Below are 20335 nucleotides of genomic sequence, written 5' to 3'. Positions count from 1 at the left end.
TCAGTTCCACGTTAATCCTGCAGCCAGCTGTCACAGCAGTGAAGCACGCAGCACACAGGATTAATCTCGGCCTAGTGTGCCCCCTTGCCACAGAAACTACATAAGATTTAAGCATCCACACAGCGTGAGGAAAAAGAGGACAGGCAAATAAATCATATCCAATCGCCTTCTGCAGAGAGGCAGTCGTCTCTCTCTCCCCACACTTTTCAGTCAAAGCTTAATGCACCGGAGAAAATACAGCGCAGCAGTCTGGTCTCCGCTAGGCGCAGAAGCCCAGTGATTGCATAAGCCAAAACTGCAAAAGGAGAAGGAATATGTCAGACATCCACAATATGGCACAGGGAACAGAAAATAATAGATGTTCATTTGATGTTGAAAATAACACTGGCAGCAAGCTTCAGCATAATTTGACCAGCTACAAATCTCCCCTTGCATCACACCACTGGTAAAGACTTGCACCTTTACTGCGTCTTGGTACCGGCGAGTGCATGTGAGCATTAACATCTATATTACAACACTGCAAACCCTCGGTCAACGTTCCTCCCCCTCTCAACAGCCAGGGGGCTATTGGCTTTAGCTCTGCATTTCCCACTCACTGCTGGGGTGTATAGGGGAATCTATGTTCAAACAAACCCTGTAAAAGAACTCTCCAAACTCGGCTGGCCTTTGCTGTACTGCTTGGAAAACCAAATTTTAAAACTCTACTGACATGTGTTAAGGTCACAAAAACACTACTGGTAATATAGCTTCAGTCTCAGTCCACAGAGGATAATTCCTGGACCATCTGAAGCATGGTGTACACTAAAAAGCATCCATCTGATTGGTTGGCAATTAAGCATCTTTCAGGAGTCAGTGTGTCAAGCTTTATGTCAGTCTGTCAGGAAACAAAGTTTGTTTACCAGTTATCAGATTTAATTTGCCAATGTTTACTAGGTTAATGACAATACATTTTAAAAGATATACAATCATTTGAAGATGCACACAAGATGATATTGAATGTTTGCTTATAAAATATGGGAAAAAGTCTCAAGTATCTGCAAACACCATCTCATTTTGATGGTTGCCTGTTGTCACAATGAAAGTTCATGTGAAGATGTTCAGACAGAAAAGCGGTTGTCTTTGGCCAGCACTATTTTTGGAATTAGTTACCACATTTTTGCATACTGCTGTACATTGTGGAGGCATTTATGTCAGAGGCGCATTACCAAACATCATGAAAAAAAACAAAAAAACGTTAGTTGCTTTTGACATGTCAGTTGGACTGCCACTTCCTGTCTAAATTGGGGGTTTTCAACTGTTTTGATGCCAAAGAGCAGGGTTGGCCAACGTTGGTCCTGGAGAGCCACAGTCTGGCAGAGTTTTGCTCCAACCTTGATTAAAACTCACCTGTCTGTAGATTTTTAGTAACCCTTAGACCTTGATTAGCTTCTTCAGGTGTGCTTGATTATGGTTGGAGCTGACCTCTGCAGGACTTTGGCTCTCCAGGATCCCTGCTGATCCCTTGCTAGTGACATCCTTCCTAAAATATAGTGCCAATGGCATCTATATACTTTCAAGGGATACCACAATTCTCAGTGTAACACAGAACCGTTCAGTAAGACATCCATGGTTCAATACACGCTTGTGAACTCAGTTTTTTTTTTTTTTCACATTTAAATAATTTCTCTGTGTGTGTGCCCTCACACGCTGAGATGAGTAAACGCCTCCCCACTTGTAACGTGCATTTGAAAAAGCAACACACACCAAACATCTTCCTTTGTAATGACTTGCAGTGATAAGCATTTCTAAACCTGTTGTCCAACAAACAGTATATTATAACATGCTTTTACTCCACAGCAGGGGTCACCAAACTCGGTCCTGGAGAGCAGGTGTTCTGCAGAGTTTAGCTCCAACTTGCCTCAACACACCTGCCTGGACATTTCAAGTATACTAATAAGAGCTTGATTAGCTGGTTCAGGTTAGTTTGATTAGGGTTGGAGCTAAACTCTAAAGGACACCGGCCCTCCAAGACCGAGTTTGGTGTCCCCTGCTCCACAGCATCAGTCGAATGTTTGAAATAACTTCATTCTGTGATCTGATGTGGCTTCTTATAACAGAATGAGGCAGAAAATATATTCTATAGCAGGGGTCGGCAACCTTTTCGGCATGACGTGCATCTTTTATTTTTCTGGTTAACCACTGTGCCAAAACCCCCCCAAGACCCCCCCCTCACCACCACCAAATATACAGAATGCATTAATGCTTGTACAATCCATACACATTTTTAAATGATACAACAAAAAACAATAGGCCTCTATGATTTTAATGCAAATTGTTTCTGAAGAATTTTTTTTTTTTCATAAATTGTTTTTTAAACTTTTCAAAATTTTCTTGAATAAAAGATATACAGGTCCTTCTCAAAAAATTAGCATATTGTGAAAAAGTTCATTATTTTCCATAATGTAATGATAAAATTAAACTTTCATATATTTTAGATTCATTGCACACCAACTGAAATATTTCAGGTCTTTTATTGTTTTAATACTGATGATTTTGGCATACAGCTCATGAAAACCCAAAATTCCTATCTCAAAAAATTAGCATATCATGAAAAAGGTTCTCTAAACGAGCTATTAACCTAATCATCTGAATCAACTAATTAACTCTAAACACCTGCAAAAGATTCCTGAGGCTTTTAAAAACTCCCAGCCTGGTTCATTACTCAAAAACCGCAATCATGGGTAAGACTGCCGACCTGACTGCTGTCCAGAAGGCCATCATTGACACCCTCAAGCGAGAGGGTAAGACACAGAAAGAAATTTCTGAACGAATAGGCTGTTCCCAGAGTGCTGTATCAAGGCACCTCAGTGGGAAGTCTGTGGGAAGGAAAAAGTGTGGCAAAAAACGCTGCACAACGAGAAGAGGTGACCGGACCCTGAGGAAGATTGTGGAGAAGGACCGATTCCCAGACCTTGGGGGACCTGCGGAAGCAGTGGACTGAGTCTGGAGTAGAAACATCCAGAGCCACCGTGCACAGGCGTGTGCTTTTGAACCAGAAACAGCGGCAGAAGCGCCTGACCTGGGCTACAGAGAAGCAGCACTGGACTGTTGCTCAGTGGTCCAAAGTACTGTTTTTTTTCGGATGAAAGCAAATTTTGCATGTCATTCGGAAATCAAGGTGCCAGAGTCTGGAAGAAGACTGGGGAGAAGGAAATGCCAAAATGCCTGAAGTCCCAGTGTCAAGTACCCACAGTCAGTGATGGTCTGGGGTGCCATGTCAGCTGCTGGTGTTGGTCCACTGTGTTTTATCAAGGGCAGGGTCAATGCAGCTAGCTATCAGGAGATTTTGGAACACTTCATGCTTCCATCTGCTGAAAAGCTTTATGGAGATGAAGATTTCGTTTTTTCTGCATGAACTGGCACCTGCTCACAGTGCCAAAACCACTGGTAAATGGTTTACTGACCATGGTATTACTGTGCTCAATTGGCCTGCCAACTCTCTGACCTGAACCCCATAGAGAATCTGTGGGATATTGTGAAGAGAAAGTTGAGAGACGCAAGACCCCAACACTCTGGATGAACTTAAGGCCGCTATCGAAGCATCCTGGGCCTCCATAACACCTCAGCAGTGCCACAGGCTGATTGCCTCCATGCCACGCCGCATTGAAGCAGTCATTTCTGCAAAAGGATTCCCGACCAAGTATTGAGTGCATAACTGAACATAATTATTTGAAGGTTGACTTTTTTTGTATTAAAAACACTTTTCTTTTATTGGTCGGATGAAATATGCTAATTTTTTGAGATAGGAATTTTGGGTTTTCATGAGCTGTATGCCAAAATCATCAGTATTAAAACAATAAAAGACCTGAAATATTTCAGTTGGTGTGCAATGAATCTTAAATATATGAAAGTTTAATTTTTATCATTACATTATGGAAAATAATGAACTTTTTCACAATATGCTAATTTTTTGAGAAGGACCTGTACAGTGTGACCATACTGAACATCACTGTGTGTGTGTGTGACAAGGCCAGTGCATTAAAACCGTTCAGTTTAATCACCGTTCAATATCAATGCACTGCTTTAATTGATGTGTGCGCATTCAGAAGCTCATTCAGAAGCTCATAAACTTGTCAGCGCTGCCACGCGACTTTTATTACTCGATACTGAACCGCTACATTATTTCTCAGCGGGGGGGGGGGGGGGGGGGTAATTAAGGAGGGGCGCTGTTATTAAGTAACTAACTCAGCTTCATTGTTTGTAGAGAGAGACAGACGCAGACAATTTACACCTCTCTCTCTCTTTCAAATTGCCATATTTGAGAAAAAAAAAATTAGAGTAGAGTGCATCACTGGATATAGCTGTCGGTCATTTAACATTTCTATCGTAAACATATGCGCTGTTAGACCGCAGAGGCTTTGATCTGATTTGCCTATGTGCAGCAGTCGCACGCGCATCCATAGATTAGCACAAGTTAATTCTCACACTTTAATAGTATTTATAGCTCCTAACAGGCTGTGTGACTATGATAAGTTATTACCGAGTGTCAACCTCCCGCTCTCTCTCGTGAAGCCAACAAGGAAGCGACTAAAATTGTAATTCATCGACTGGCCGCTTGAAGCTGGATGCAAAAGGGAGTCAGTCCCATAGAATCCTCATGTTAAAATGCCCAACTTTACAGCAGAAAAAAAAAAAACGTGTTTACAGCCTGGTTTAAAAAATGATTTTGGTCTATATAGTTAATTTTGCCCTTCGTGACAACTGTGAGGGGGTGAATTTTTTTATAACTCATCTGTTTAAATTATACTAAGCCTTAAAGTTCTGCATAATTAAGGGTGTGGCCACTTGAGTGACAGGTGGATTGCCGCTGCTGACAATGCCGTCGCGCTAGGTGGGCGTGGCTTCAGCAACCAGCTCCCAGCTTTTTGCCCATTTTCGATTATCCAGGAGAGTCACGCGGTTGGGTGTTGCTTTGATGGCGACGGCCCGCTCTGCACACTTTGAGCTTCAAAAACACTCTTCAGGAGTCTATGGGTGACGTCATGGACACTACATCCATGTTTTTATACAGTCTATGGTTATTACCTCAAAATGTATGTCAGTAAGCAGTTTTCCCTGTTCTATACTGTAAAAAAGGCTGTTTTGTTTAGCAATGGATTATAAATACACATATTATTATGAAACCCAAGATGGCTTGAAGAACACAGATAAACCATATATTGTCACAGTCGAGTGTTTAATGTTTCATCATTCAAAATGTTTCTATTTTCTTTTTATTCAGTTAGAGCAATAGCTTGATTCCATTGTCCATATTAGGAATGTCCTGGAGTGTCATCAGATCTATTACTTCTGTGATGTATATGTGGAGTTTCTGCATGAGGACGCCCTCCAGCGTCCAGTATGAATGAAACGAAGATTACATATGTAAGTGCTCAATATTGGCCAATCCATCCTATTTTGGGTAAATATAAGAAAAATAATACTTGTCTCAAAATAAATTTAAAGGAGACATATGATAAGCCATGTTTTTTTCCTCAGTGTACAGAAGTGTACAGGAGTTTTGTGTACGTGTGTGTGTGAGTTTTAAAAATCTTATTTTAATTTGCAAAAAATACTATGTTGTGCCAACCCATCATAACCGAACTGAAAGCCATGGTGAAAAATCCAAGGTATGTACTGAACCATGGTGCATTTCTAATACTTTCATGCATAAAGACCCATTACTGTGTGAGCCTGTGAGAAAATAAGCCTGATATTAAGGCTGTGTTTACACTTGGCATTAACATGCGATCACCGTGATCCGATCTAGCAGATCATATCATCAATCAATCAGAACATGGCGCGTTTACACTTGGCAACATCAACTGACTTTTTCTATCTGGATAACTGATCAGAACTGTCTTTCCCGCACAATATTTAAATAAGTCTTCAGAGAATGGCCCAGTGCAAAGTCAACCTGAAGTGGTATACAAAAAAATAAATAAAGAAAAGGTTTAAAATACAGGCCTGTGGCTCTTAATTTATTTTTATAAATTCACCATTTGTAAAATGATGTATACTGTTTTTACGGTCTCCTATTTTTTTTAGTATTTTTTTTAGAATTTGAATTGAATTTGTATTAAATGTATTTTATTTAATTTTTTAAAAGAGAGAGAATCGAATCGAATCGAATCGAGAGCTTGTGAATCAAAATCGAATTGAATCGAGACATCTGAATCGATACCCAGCCCTAATTTTAAAAGGGCAGTTCATGGCCAGAGTGAGTGCAATGTGTACCTGCCTTTATACCGACTGTCCAAAGTACTGTGACTAATACAAAAACAGTTAAGCCATGGTCAAACTAGACTATGAACCCATGAACTATCTATGGACTCAGCAACGGTCTTAATATGATGTCTTTTTTAAAAACATAAATCAACATTAGACATGCACTGACTGCAGTTTTCTTGGCCAATTCCGATTTCTTGATAGTGTGATCTGCCGATACCGATTTTTGCCGATTCCGATTTTTTTCTTAAGAGAAACTTACATGATCATTGCATCTCGCGTGCCACTGATAAGGCTCCCGGACACACACAACTTTCGATCGCACCATTTTTGCATTCAAATGCAATATTTTTATTTTAAATTCGACTGATATTCATTCTTTATTCACAATCTCCTCATCACAGGCAGGCACAGCACTCATTTCAGCATGTGTTCACGGGCTGTCTGCATTACTCATAGCATGTGCCTATATCGTGCGCTATATATTTTTTCTAATGTTATTGATGAAGGTGTACTGTCGATAAATAGTGATACCATTTTATCACCTAGGTCTAAACTTGCGTTTCCACTCTCGCATATTTGTAAGCGTATGAATGGAAGTCAATGGAACAAAAAGTGTAGTGTGATTGGCTCTTTAGCAAAAGCTGCCACAGCAGCACCACTATTCACTTTTTATTTTATTTATTTTTTAATATTAATGTGTCCGCCCAATAATTACGCACAAACATTCCAAATATCTGCCCAATGTGACAAAATATTTGTTGTCTTTCACGTCATTTGAGCCTTATAGGTTGCAAAGTATTTGCAGCACATGATATCACCATCAAAATAGTTGTACGTTAATTTATATGCTAACAGCTAATTCAAAACAAGACCCTTCATCAAGCCATTCATGTAATCATTTAGCTGACATATGATAATTAACTGATGAAAACAATAACAACCAAATCTGGTGTTAAGCTGAAAAACACCAGACTCAAATTACAAGGGTGTTGACTGTAAATTGGTGTTGAAAACAAATAACCATAAAAAAACCATACCTGAACCTTAGGGAGAACTTGCCCATACTTAATAATAATAACTTTAATGATCAGGTGAAATGCATTTCTTGCCGCTTGACACAATATACATTACTCCCAATGGGACTCCTTTTGTAACACAAAATGTGCATTCATGGCTATCTTATGCAAGACTGAGATTTCGGAGTTACTTCTATTCATAGACTTTCAGTTGATTTCACAGTGCGGTCTGGGCTTCATGACCGTCAACTGAGATTTTATACGCTGCCAGAGAAACCAGAATATCCACCCCGTACAGACCGGACTTCCTCCGAACTATGATTTTGTGCAGTTTTTATGAGATTCCATTGGGCAAAACTGGTATTCTTGTCCAAATCCGACTTCAAACATCTTTGTCAATCTGCTAACTTTAGGATTTCCACCCTACCCATCAAGACAAAAAGAAACCAATTTCTTTATTTCAGTTCAGAAGGGTGTAAGACACGAGGCAGCACCGCCAAAATCACAATAAGGGCTTTGACAAGGCGGATGACTCACCTGCTGCTAAGCTTACATGCTTATATTTACGTCTGACTACGGAGTAACTAGGTGTGTTTCTGAGACTTTCAGCTGCTTTGCCCAAGGTAAAGGTGAGCATAGGTGTGGCCCAGTGCTGTAGTGAAAGGCCCATTTGTCTGCAGGTGGAGGGGGCAGGGAAGAATGGAGGGGAAGGGGGGAAGACCGGGGGTGTTAGACATTGTTGTGCCTCAGCAGGAGCTGGTGATCTTTACTGAGACAGACCTGGTGCAGAAAGAGCACCGGAGAGGAGGAGTGGCTGTTGTGTGCATGCCAAAGCGGCAGCAGGGTGTGAGGCCAGCCCACTCCACTCTTCATTTACACTCCAGTGAGAGCATCTGTCAGCCACTATGGCCATAAGGATGAGCACACAACAATATCATACTCAAAACATCAGTGCACTGCTTCATAAATCCTCAACGTGAATCTTTATATTGCAAAAAGTGCTGGGCGTGTGTCAGGAGAACACATCCGTCATGCAAACATTATGATCTAAACCTATAGAGTAGGCCGACCGGTTTTGTGCTTAGGAATAATGGACTGAACATCTGAGATTCAAGGGAGCTCTGCATGATCACAGCAAATGTACACCCTGTACAGCACACCGCAGCTTAAACACAATGCAGCTAGATCAAGTTAGGACAGTTAAACTTTCCTCCTCCAATATATAAAATTACATAAAATAATAAAACAATTTAAATTGAATAAACAAAACGTAAATAAATAATAAAATATATATATATATACACACACACACACACACACATATTTTGTGTTTTTTCCTATTTATTTTGCAGAGGGGGAACACAAAAACAGCTTCATAAAAACAAAACTAAGTTTGTTGTGTGACCAATTTAGCTGATGATTCAGAATATAAGGGCCTGTGTTCAATTAGTCTGATTAGTTCTTCTGATTCATTAAAAAGAAGAGATTCAGTGTGGAACTGGAATTGGCTATGTTTACATGCAACCAAATAATCAGTTTGTAATTGGATGGACGGCTCAATCGGACTGAAAAGCCTTTATGTAAACACCTTAATCGATCCGATTAAGCTCGATCGGAATGAAATTTTGATCGGATTAAAGGGGGTAGTATATTCCTTTTCTAATACGATTGAGAGTGCATGTAAACACTCAATCGGATTGAACCCAGAAACTGAAAGAACTGCACATGTGCAATGGCGCAGAAATAGCATAATGACGTATGATGCGCAGAATGAGCGGCTCTTCCTTTTGAATAAAGTGTTGTATAAATGCGTGTCCTGTCATTATAAAACTCTCCTTTCACTCAGCAACTGTGAAGAGGAGCAGGACAACCTCCCACCAGTCCTTGTTTTGGATTCTCATCCACAGGCAACCCATTTTGGGCGCAGGGAGGGGCTTTTTTTGCGTGATAAAAATGAGCAGCACAGCACAGCGGTTTATATGTATATATTTATCCATAAATGATATATATATAAATAAATGAATAAATATTAATTCTGCTGTTAAAAACAAATAAAGAACTGTATAGGAGAGTGGCTATTATGTGCAAACAGTGAGAAACTCTATATTTTTGCAGTGTGCGCATGTGAAAAAATAAATAAATTCTGATTTGAAGCTTGTGACATATAAATGCGCACATCAACCCGATCACTTTATTTAGCGTTCATGTAAACACTACAATCAGATTCATCAATCAGCATGAATTCAGTCAATTTTTGAGCCAAAAATTGTGCATGTAAACGTAGCCACTGTGTTTTGCTGTGGGTTTATTGCTGCATGCAGCAAGCAAGAAAAACACAGCTGAAAGCTGGGTTGGTTATTTGTTGTCAAAAGATTTTTTGTAAAACCCAAGACTTACTTTCTCTCCACACAAAAAAATGTAAAAAAATCTAATTTTTCAGGCAAAAAATACAGCGATTATATGTGGTCATGGTGCTGCAGATTAACCAGTAGCACAGCATGCTCGATGCATGAAACACTGCTGTATTACAGTAATGAGAATGAGATTAATTTCACATTGCAGTAACATATTTAAGCGTTTATGTCTGTCAGAAAAAAAAAAAAAAAAACTGGTCAAAATAAAAATGCCTTCATGACGTTTCACCCAGTGAAACTGCAAACATTACTGTATCATTGATAACTTATCCTAACTATTTTACATTATTACCAAAGCTACAGCCATAAGGACCAACATGCATTTCACTTCAGAATGTACTAATGACAGTACAGTATGAAATACTAGAGTGTCAAAATATCATTAGTGACGCTATGCATCAGAGCTCAGCAGCATGGCTATTTTAAGCAACATGGTTATTAAGCTGCTCTCTGCTTATCACTGATGAACAGGAAACACATTTCAGTAATAATTCCTTTGAGTGTGAAAAAGAAGAACAAAATTAATTCTGCTGCACAAGTGTTAGCAGTGTTTAATTCAACAATTATTAATTATTATGGTGGGATATATATATATGGGTGGGATATATATATGTTTTTATATTTAAAAAAAAATTCATTCAAAAATGACAAATTTCCTTCAAACTTAATGAATGCTTAGGGGTGGTGAAGGCGAATGGGGTCTAGACACAAAGAAACAACAAATGACTTTGAACTGGCATAACCTTAGGATTAAAACAGAACAACACATGGTTGAAGGTAACAAAGGATGCATTAGCCACATACATTGTGCCGTACAATGCATCACCTGCAGTGATAACAGATGAGATTAACACAAATCATCTTCAACTGGGTGGCCGTAACTGTTCAATCCTGATATTGCTACTCTACTAGATGAAAATAAAGTTAAAATTAACAACAACACGCAAGCAAGCTTCTCCCTCAGAGTCACCTTCCAATGCTTGTGTTTTTAAATCCCTGCAACACTGAAAGGATATCTGTCATCACGGAGAAGACCAGACAGACAACCAGTCTGCTGTTCCACAGTGACGTCAGCGGCAAAGGCCTGTGAGAGCTGATCCAACAGCCAAGTTTACCACTAGAAAACACTCTCTGTCTGACATTTTTCAGCCATCATGAATAGTATGTGAGTGCTGAACAAATAGTGGTTATTGATATGTTTATTGAACTTTCCCATGTCTTAGTTTCCACTAATCACTTGTTATGGAAAAGTCTGAATATAATCGATCGATTAGACAAAACATCTAACTTATTTGTGTTCTGGTCTAAAAAGCAATAACCAAGTAACACGTAATGCTGTTACCCAGTTGTGCGTTTTGCAATAATGAAATGATAGAAGGAAATACAATAAAATACAACATTATTTTCTTCTAAAACACTTGTCCATATGAAATGATAAGCCTCGTAACGAACTACAAATGTTTTAGGCTCATTGTTGTGTGGCCATTTTGCTTCGGAAAAGAGATAAGAGAGAGTTTGGTTCACATTTAAGTAAGAACTGCATAACATGACAGGATTATACAAAACATAATCATGATACTAGTTGATGCAGAATTCAAGATGGCAGCATTGCTAAACAAGCATACCAAGCCAACAACAGAACAATCGAAAACAAGACAAGGAAAGCTAGCACTAAAAACAGGTCAAATATCTGATGTCTGAAGGCTTTGTAGAGACATACATGCACAAAAGTGCATATTTAGCACACAACATGCACTAAATAGCAATACAATTCAGTGTTGTTACTGTTAACTAAAAATATTAGAAATAGTTTTCAACAATTGAAATAAAGCTGAAATAAAATTAACCATAAATATTAAATGAAAAACAAGAGTGAAAATTAGAAAAAGCTGCCTTGGCAACTAAATGAAATAAAATAAGTTAAAGCTAAAGTACTAAAATTATGATACCTGAAATAAAAATAAATGAAAATAAATAGAAACATTAAAACTAACTAAACTGACAAAAGCACAAAATTATAGAAACTTAAACAAAATTTTAAATGAAAACAAAAAGAAAAGCCAATAAAATAATACCAATATTAAAAAACACTATAAAAGTATATGATTAATACTAAAATAAAACAGGTACTCTAATGGTATGAGTAGTTCTCTACTATATAGTCTGCAAAAAGCAATATGGCAATTGAGTAATGTGTCCGAATATGAGACATTCACAAAACAGTTGGCAAAATAAATAAAAAAATAAATAACCAGATGAACCACTGCATCTGCTGAGATTCAAAACAAACCCTCCTAATGCCACAGAATCTGTCAAAGTCAAAATGTTGCCACAATAAATGACTTTTCAAGTGCTATAGCATGAAAGTTGCTCATCATGGCTAAATTGTATTAACTTAATTTTCACAGTTGAAAGTGAATATGACAGATCATGCAGCATGTCTGTGAATGTACTTACACAACACACCTGTAAACCTACAGAAGTATACTTGAGTGCATCCAAATAAGCGCATATTCATTGACTGTCCAATGGAAACTGACTTCTCAGAATTGGAAGCAAAGCACAAAACCGGTCAAGAAACGGACTTCACAACCATAAACCAACACCACACACACATAATTACAAAACCAATCCAAATAAAACCTCAAAAATTCACCATTCAGAGAGTTCATCAACACACACATGTGGGCTGTGATGTCAGCTTAAGTATTTGGTAGGATCATCCCAAAAGCAAGTTTGTCCACATAACATAACTTATACATACCTGTCAGTGACTGGGGACCGTGTGTCGCTCATTGGGCTTTTGTTTTTAGCTTTTATTCGTCCTATATCCTATAGTCATTTTCAGATGCATCAGGAGAAGCATCGAGTTCTGATGTTGCATTAGGCAGTTGCCTCCGTATTCTGTTGTGCTGACCAGGAGGTTCACTAATTTAAACAAAAAAAACAAAACAAAAAAAAAACATATAAGTTGCACCAAAGCAGCAGTTAAATACCAATGATCCCATAAAATTATAAGCATGCCCAAAATCACATGAGCAGATGACTTTAAATATTAGACAATATGAAAGCATTTGATATCCACTGACAACCTAAAAAGTAAAATCAGCACATAGTACTTATGCATCATATTTTTCAAAACTAAAAGGTGTTTTTTTTTTTTTTAAATGGAGTCTGAAAGTATCCTGAGGTAACCAAAAGAACATTTGGTTCATCCAGGAGTGGTGCTGTTTACCAAAAAATAATCCTACTGTTAATAACAACAATAACACTTTACTTCTACTGTCATTGTAGTTTATACATATAAAACACACTAAACATGTTCTGTACACACAAAAACGTTATATAGTTATAAAAAACATTACGTTATAACGTTACTTGTTAGTTTTAACAGTACAGTAAGTCAGAAGGCTTGTACAGGTCAGTCCATCATTAAATCAAAATAACTCTCACAATTGGTGATGTTCCGTTACCCTGCAGCTGTAAATGTACCTTAATTTTCAGCAGCAGCTCCCAGGTGAAGTCGAAACACGTCCTACTGCTCGAAGTTACACTCCTTTGGCAATTAAAACGCTTTTGAGTTTCCTAATGCTGAATGTGTGTACGTCCACAGCCAACACAGCAGCAGCAGATACTCAACTCAGACTGCAGACGAGGCCTTTGCTATGCTAAAGCTAACAGCAGCCTAATAACGTCCTCTCCAAAAATGAGACGCGATATTTTCCCAGAAACGATAATAAACAGCCATGCGCATCCACTCCAATCCCACAGTCATCCAGACGGGGAACACTGCACGCGCTCATACACGTGTCACCTCTCGGAGAGTTTCCATGGAGCGGCGACGAAATCTCTCCAGCATCAAAACAAACAGAACCACTCGACAAAAGTTCACGGAGGTCTTCCCGAATGTTTGTAGAGACGATACCAAGTTCGCACGGAAGCGAGGGTCCACGCTAAAATCAGTTTAGAGGTTGTATGTTCCGGTCCATCAAACTGGGGAAAGTTAAGATGTGCCGGACTGCTGCCGTGTCTCCCGCGGGGCTGCGTCTCAAATCCTGCTGAGCCGCCTGCACGGACAGCACTTCCGATTCAACCGAGTTCACACGAGCTCACTCTGCCGAACTGACTCGGAACGTGCCCCAAAATGCTGTCTAGGTAGACAATCTCACTAGAATTTGAGAAACTGACAGTGTTCTGGTTATGGTTTGGAGTGAGGATGATAATTTCTTTTTAAGTTTCCTTTTCAAACTCCGGAAACGCGCCCAGTGGAAAATACAATATTAGGACATGTTGAAAAAATTGAGTCTGTGATGCAGTTAATGCAGTTTTAAATGGCTTTGAGTATAGCTTTTTAGTATTTTGATCAAAAATACATTAAAACTTACAAAAATAACTTAAAACTTACATTAAAATATTTCGCCCATATTTTCCGTGATATTTTTTAAGTAAAGATCGAGAATTTTTAGATTTACAGCTGGGTAAATGAGTTTAATTAATCCGTTGGAAAATGTGAGCCAGTCACTAGTTAAAAAAAAAAAAAAAAAAAAAAAAACTCCGAGCCCTAGTGTGCGAAACTGTTCAAGTAGCCTATGCTAGTGTGCCACACGGTGGACGTTCCCAAAACTGCAACACGTAAATGACGTTGTAGCCTACTTGAGATGGATCTTTTACGTACATTGTTAGATTTTGTTTAGTAGTAGTAATATAGTTTAAATGCACATAAATGTACTAATTTGCAAGAAAAGAAAAAAAATCACCTGAGTCAAGAATCTAAAGCAACAAAACACTTTCATATAATAAATTGTTTAAAAAATGATAAATATATTGAAAACTTCTTCACTGCTTTTTAAAATAAATATTAAAACAATATGCCAAATTACTTACGAATCTATTTTTTTTAATGTAAGCCTTTTGTAGCATTTCTTTTTACAATCTCTAAACAGTTACATCACCTAGACTTAGATTTCTGTCATTAAACCAAAATATCTTAATATGTAATTCAGAATTTGAACAAATTAACCCGAAGAGGTGTATTCAAGTTATGATGACTTTGAATACACATTTATAATATATATATATATATATATATATTTATATATATATATATATTATATATATTATATATTATATATATATATATTTTATATATAATAAGATTTACAAACATATTTTTAATCAATTACAGCTGGACAAAAATAAATGTTGTCAGTCAGAATTAAAATGGTCACTAAGGTCTATTAGTAACTGTGTTGAAACAATCTATCAGTCTGAATTCCACACAACTGCAACATTACAACACCCTAAAATACATTACTGTAATGATGATGATGACAATGTTTATTGATTTATCAACATTTAGTATTGTTTCATGATAATTTCTGAATATGGCACATACTAAAATTTTAACTGAAAAGAATGTAAAAGCAACATAACTAATTAAAATTTATAACAAGTAGCGTTCCAAATTACAAAAATATCAAATATTTCCAGTACTTAAGAGTTTATACACTTTATTCCTCATGAGTACAAATATATTAAAGTACATTTGATTGTAAGAATTTTGAGTTAATCATAATGGCAAAAAAAATATATATATAATAATTAAGTTTTAGGGCTCTGATACAGCATGGATGTTTTCCCATGTGAATATTACAAACCAGAAATAAACTTTAATAGCTGATATCCTTTTAAAAAAATATGTTGTAAACATCTATAAGCTGCAGACCTTTATTAGCTGCTTCACTTGTTCTGATTCTCATTCTTCCCTCCAGTGCTAGAAACGAGAGGCCAAACCGCTGATCAGAGGTGTTTCAGTCTCTCTTCAGGTCCTGCCCATTAACCTCTGCCATCCTGCGGCGATTCATCCAGCGCTGGTATTTGAGCTGGGATTTGCGGTATGTGAATCGACTGATGTCAACCATGAACACCCAGGACAGCGCATACATGGCCACACCGCCAAATTTAATGATGAACTTGGGTCTTGGAGAGATTAGCTCACAGTACAACATGGCACCACCAACGAAAATGCGCATGAACACAAACAGCAGCACGAACAGAACGTCCACCGCATCTCCGAGGAAGCTGTCATAGCGGCCAGAGTGTTTCAAAAACCAGCGCGTCTGGAGGAGTGGGTTTGTGATCTCGCTGCCAAACAGCACGGCGCAAGACTCGATGCCTGACTCCCCCAGCCACAAAATGAGCAGAATACCCAGAATGCTCATGGTGTGGTGAGCGAGCATTACCAGGCCCTCTGTGCGGAAGTACACACACCAGGCCATGTCAAAGATAAAGTAGCCCAGACTGATCACCATAGCGGTGATCTGCAGAGGGGTGTTCTTTGTACCTGCAAATGATATATAATAAAAAAAAAAAAATTACATTTGTCATGAAAAAAGACAATGTTGAAATGCTAATAAGACAACATTATATATTAGGGGCGTGCGACATGTCTACGATAATAATATAATTGTTGTTTTAAAGGGGTAATTTGCAGCTGGCATGATGGGATTTATATAAAAGTTGGCTGTCTGTGTAGTAGAAACTATGCCTATGTAGTTTGCTACACGACCAGAGAATACAGAAAAAATGGCTGTGGTGAAGAAAGGTAAGAAAACTTCAACACCCATAATGCACTGGGCTCGATCAGACTATCCGTGTGAGTGGGGATTCAAAAATGTGGAAGCACGATCTGTAGTTTTCACAAAAGTCCTGGTTTGTCAAAAGTCCTTTGGATGATGCATTTTGTGTCATCTAATAGACTTTTGCTCACAAATAACGGGAATATCTTGGTGCAGGTCACAGAAAAATAATATAAAATGCTCATTTACTTGTACTACTGACATTGGAACTATATATATATATATATATATATAAATCGGCAAACTAACCCTTTGACAATGTGTAAGCTGACATTATCGAGTATTTCATTCACTTTGTAAAACCCAAACAAAAACACTCCAAATATTAGCATGATTGCATATGTGATATTGATTTCATACAACAGTTCAATAAACAAGATGTTAATATCAAGCAAGTTGCAATTTAGACATAATATTGTCTGTTTTGGCTCTATTTCACCAACACAAATAATCTCTGAGAAACACACATTGGTGTTTCTTTACTGACTGAATCTGCATTTAGAACAAATCAGTCGAGCGAATAATTCAATGACTCATTCATAAATAGTCACTTGCTATCAGCCATTTGAACGAATACATGAATTTGAAAATGTGAGCCAATGACTCACTAATTAAGATGATTCCTGTGTCCAAATATGCCTACTTCCCTACTATATAGGAGCGAAGAACAGCACATGAGAAGAGTAGTATGTCCAAATTTATAATACTCATAAAACAGTTGGTCGACAAGTACAACTTCCACTGAGATTCCAAGATGTAAAATAAGTAAACGGCAGTGAAACGGTGCAATTGACACAACAAGTCATTTAACAGTCGCAAACTAAGTTCTTATTCAAATGTAGTACCTATTTCAGATGTGATTTTGGACACAGCAAGTGACCTGCCACCATCTACTGGTAGTTTTAGTTACTTATTTTCTATTTTAATATTCCAAATGTTCTATCTGAAACAATAATCTCATAGCATTAATTATGCAATTGTAATCACAGTGTAAATGCATTTATGCCACCTCTGAGCTGCATTAAGTAGTCTGTATATATTGTACACCCCTAATATATATATAGTAACATATGGTACGTCTTGCCTGGGTAGGTGAAAGGCCAAAGTCCATCTATGTATCCAATGTAAGCAGTTACACAGACTGCAAGGATGCCGTGGAATAGTGTAACTAGTCGACAGTTCCATTCATAGCCACAAGAGCCATTTGTGTAGCACAGCAAAGCATAAAGACCAATCCACCCAGCTAAGCACGCTCCAACTCCCAGAACCAATGGCGACATCTTTATTCTGTGAACCTAATCAAATACAATGAGCTGTCACATTCACAAAACACTTTACCATGTTAGATTGCATGCATGCATGCATGAGAGTAGGCTACTTACTTGAAGCACCACAACGCTTGAGTGACTGTATAAAAATATGACACTTTTCCTTTGATTCTGATGTGGAATAAGTGCTAAAACCACTCAAGTATGTCTGAAGGGCACATTAACAGTTGAGAAATACAAGAGTCTGGCTTGTCTGGGTGTGTCAAAAGTAGACCAAAAGTTACTGTGGCAACCTTATCCACAGCTCTTTATCCTAACGTTGTCCGAACCTCAGATGTAAAGCAGCTGAAGTTGAACTAGGTCAATACTAGGATACTTTATTTTAACATACATATATATATATATATATATACATATATATATCCCGACACTGATATAGTCTGTATGTTAGTTTGTGAACTGAGAAAGTGTTCTTATTAATAACAGGTTTAATAAGAAATAACTGATAAAATAAACACTTATCCACTGCTCTTTTTCCTAATGGTGTCCAAACCTCTGAAGTAAAGCAGTTTAACTACGTCAATATTTGGTTATTTTATTAAACATCAAAATACTGATATAGCCTATATGTAGGTTTGGGAACTGAGAAAGGGTTTTAATTCTTACTCATAACAGGTTCACTAAAAAATAATTAATTAAATAAATGCTCAAAAGTTACTGTGACAACCTTTTTGAAGCTCTTTATCCTAATTTTGTCCAAACCATGGATGTGAACTTGTGAAGCAGTTGAACTATGTAAATATTTTTATCAAACATATTCATCAGGAGATATGTGTGTGTGTGTGTGTGTGTGTGTGTGTGTGTGTGTGTGTGTGTGTGTGGTGTGTTATGTGTATGTGTTATGTGTATATATATATATATATATATATATATATATATTATATATATATATATATATATATGGGAACTGGGAAAGGGTTATTATTCTTATTTATAACCGATTCAATACAAATAATAAAATGAATCAAATAAATGATTAATAATTTAAATACAATAATAATAAAAATTTTTGGTTAATCAAAAATATAAAATGTGACTTGTGTATTCTGATAAATTAGCAATAAGCAAAAGAAATAGATGAATAAAAATTAATTAATAAAATGTTACCAATGTTTGTATTTATTATTTTTATAAAATATATATGTAGAATCAATTGATGCACTGCATTTATATCACTTCTAAAAAAGTAAAATAAAACTAAAAATGTTTTCTGTTTTCTTTTATCACTTTTGCTGGGATATGAAAACATCTGACGATTTGGCAACATACTTTTTTTTTTAATTTTGAAATGTATTCATTAAAAGTACAACTAAAAGCTTCTACGATTCAAAATAAATAAATAAATACACTGAAAAAAAATATAATAGATATATAAAGCGCATTTTCTCAAATATTCTTAGTTCACAGTGCAAAACAGATACTGATGGATCCAGACTTAAGCTAATCTTCTGAGCTCTTGGCTGGCGGAGGTTAAATTAATTACCACCCTTCATTAAATTAAGACAAGCAGGTTAAACGTGTAGCCATGAAATGAAATCTGTTCCTTAACAAAAGAAAAAACAAGTATATATCTCTTACAGTAGTCACCTCAACAGCATGTTCGTTGACAGGCCAGAGTTACTCAGTGCTCAGCGTGGATGCTGTCCTCTTCCTCCGCGCTTCCTGTTTCAGCATCACGCACAGAAGCGCAGCAGCGGCCACGAGGCCTTGACAGATCTCAGGGTTCAGCTCCGGCATCGTCTTGGAGATGGTACGCAAATCACCACAAAAACAAAAGCCACATTTCAGCCACTCAGCCCTCAGCGGCTGGACAACAGCGAGGATGACAGCAGAGCAGGACGCATCCTTCAGGCAGGGCGACCTCTGCTGGCGCGGACCGCGTCCTTCGCTACAAATTACAACGGTAACAGCAGTTCCTTACCTATCTTTTAGACTGAGTGATTTTTTCTTTTTAGTTATATTGCTTTTTAGTTTATTAACTTTTATTAACTTTTTAAATTTGTACTAATTTATGCTTTTTAATTTTGTTTGATTTTTTTTTAGGTATTGTTTATGTTTTGTAAATAATATATAAATTATCGTGATATTTGATTCAAACAGTGTTTCTGATATTTATTATTATTATTATTATTATTATTATTATTATTATTACTATTATTATTATTATTATTACGTGGCTGATACAAAATTTCCAGTTGTTTTTATTATTATTTAAAGTTGGTTTATTATTTTGGCAGTAAATATGATCAAGTATTTTGGCAGTAACTATGGTTACTTTAAAATTAAAATGTGTTTTGTGCACGGGCCGCTGCCCACTAGAGGACCTCAGTTAACTTGCAAGCTACACAATGCCTTAAATAATTATTTATAATAAATTAGATTGTCTTTATAAACAGAAAAAAAAAAAAAAATTGCTAAATCTAACATAAATATATTTGCATAATAAACAAGTGCTTAATACTCTGGAGAAAAATCATAAAATGAACATGCTGAGCTCTATATACAACTGTGGGAATCTTTTTTTTTTTAATCTTTGATTAAAGTACCATTCAAAAGTTTAGGCTTGGTAGTTGTTGTTTTTGTTTGTTTGTTTGTTTAGAGTTTTATTTAACGAAAATATAGCAAAACCACAATGATGTGAAATATTTTTACAATTTAAAATCTATTAATATACTTTAAAATGTAATTTA

General features: G+C 36.9%; 2 protein-coding genes across 8 annotated transcripts in view; both read right to left on the bottom strand.

Annotated features, from left to right (window-relative positions):
• Positions 1-14010, bottom strand: part of arhgef12a (Rho guanine nucleotide exchange factor (GEF) 12a) — a 54156-nt gene extending 40146 nt beyond the window's left edge. The window contains exons 1-2 of one of the 5 annotated variants that reach the window (XM_042771150.1): positions 13172-14010; positions 12444-12607 (exon numbers count right to left, since the gene is read on the bottom strand). In XM_042771150.1, the coding sequence (XP_042627084.1) occupies positions 12444-12475 (32 nt within the window). In that variant the 5' untranslated portion in view covers positions 12476-12607; positions 13172-14010. Of the gene's footprint in view, positions 1-12443; positions 12608-13132 lie in introns of all 5 variants that reach the window. The other 4 variants (XM_019117256.2, XM_042771149.1, XM_019117255.2 and 1 more) reach the window with 4 other exon arrangements.
• A 988-nt stretch (positions 14011-14998) lies between these two features.
• tlcd5a (TLC domain containing 5a) lies at positions 14999-19524 on the bottom strand. 3 transcript variants are annotated; one of them, XM_019117263.2, is made up of 3 exons: positions 19224-19524; positions 17402-17612; positions 14999-16022 (listed from the first exon to the last, which is right to left on the bottom strand). In XM_019117263.2, exons 2-3 carry the CDS (start codon positions 17595-17597, stop codon positions 15490-15492), a joined length of 729 nt encoding a protein of 242 aa, XP_018972808.1. In that variant the 5' UTR covers positions 17598-17612; positions 19224-19524; the 3' UTR covers positions 14999-15489. The 3 variants fall into 3 exon arrangements, with proteins under 3 accessions (XP_018972808.1, XP_018972807.1, XP_042627085.1); XM_019117262.2 differs by having other exon boundaries at positions 19233-19524; XM_042771151.1 differs by lacking the exon at positions 19224-19524 and adding an exon at positions 17700-17920.
• Between the last annotated feature and the right edge of the window lie 811 nt (positions 19525-20335).

Source organism: Cyprinus carpio, chromosome A15 (assembly GCF_018340385.1).
Source record: "Cyprinus carpio isolate SPL01 chromosome A15, ASM1834038v1, whole genome shotgun sequence".
Lineage (NCBI taxonomy): Eukaryota > Metazoa > Chordata > Actinopteri > Cypriniformes > Cyprinidae > Cyprinus > Cyprinus carpio.
The sequence above is the reverse complement of the archived record's forward strand: the minus strand, read 5'-3'. Positions and strand labels throughout refer to the sequence as shown.

Bases quoted from the DNA above. Each gene is read 5' to 3' on its own strand.
- tlcd5a (XM_019117263.2), bottom strand. From the start codon at position 17,597: ATGTCGCCATTGGTTCTGGGAGTTGGAGCGTGCTTAGCTGGGTGGATT. The intron at 16,023-17,401 runs GCAAGACGTACC...TATCATTTGCAG, and splicing joins TTGGCCTTTCACCTACCCAG to GTACAAAGAACACCCCTCTG.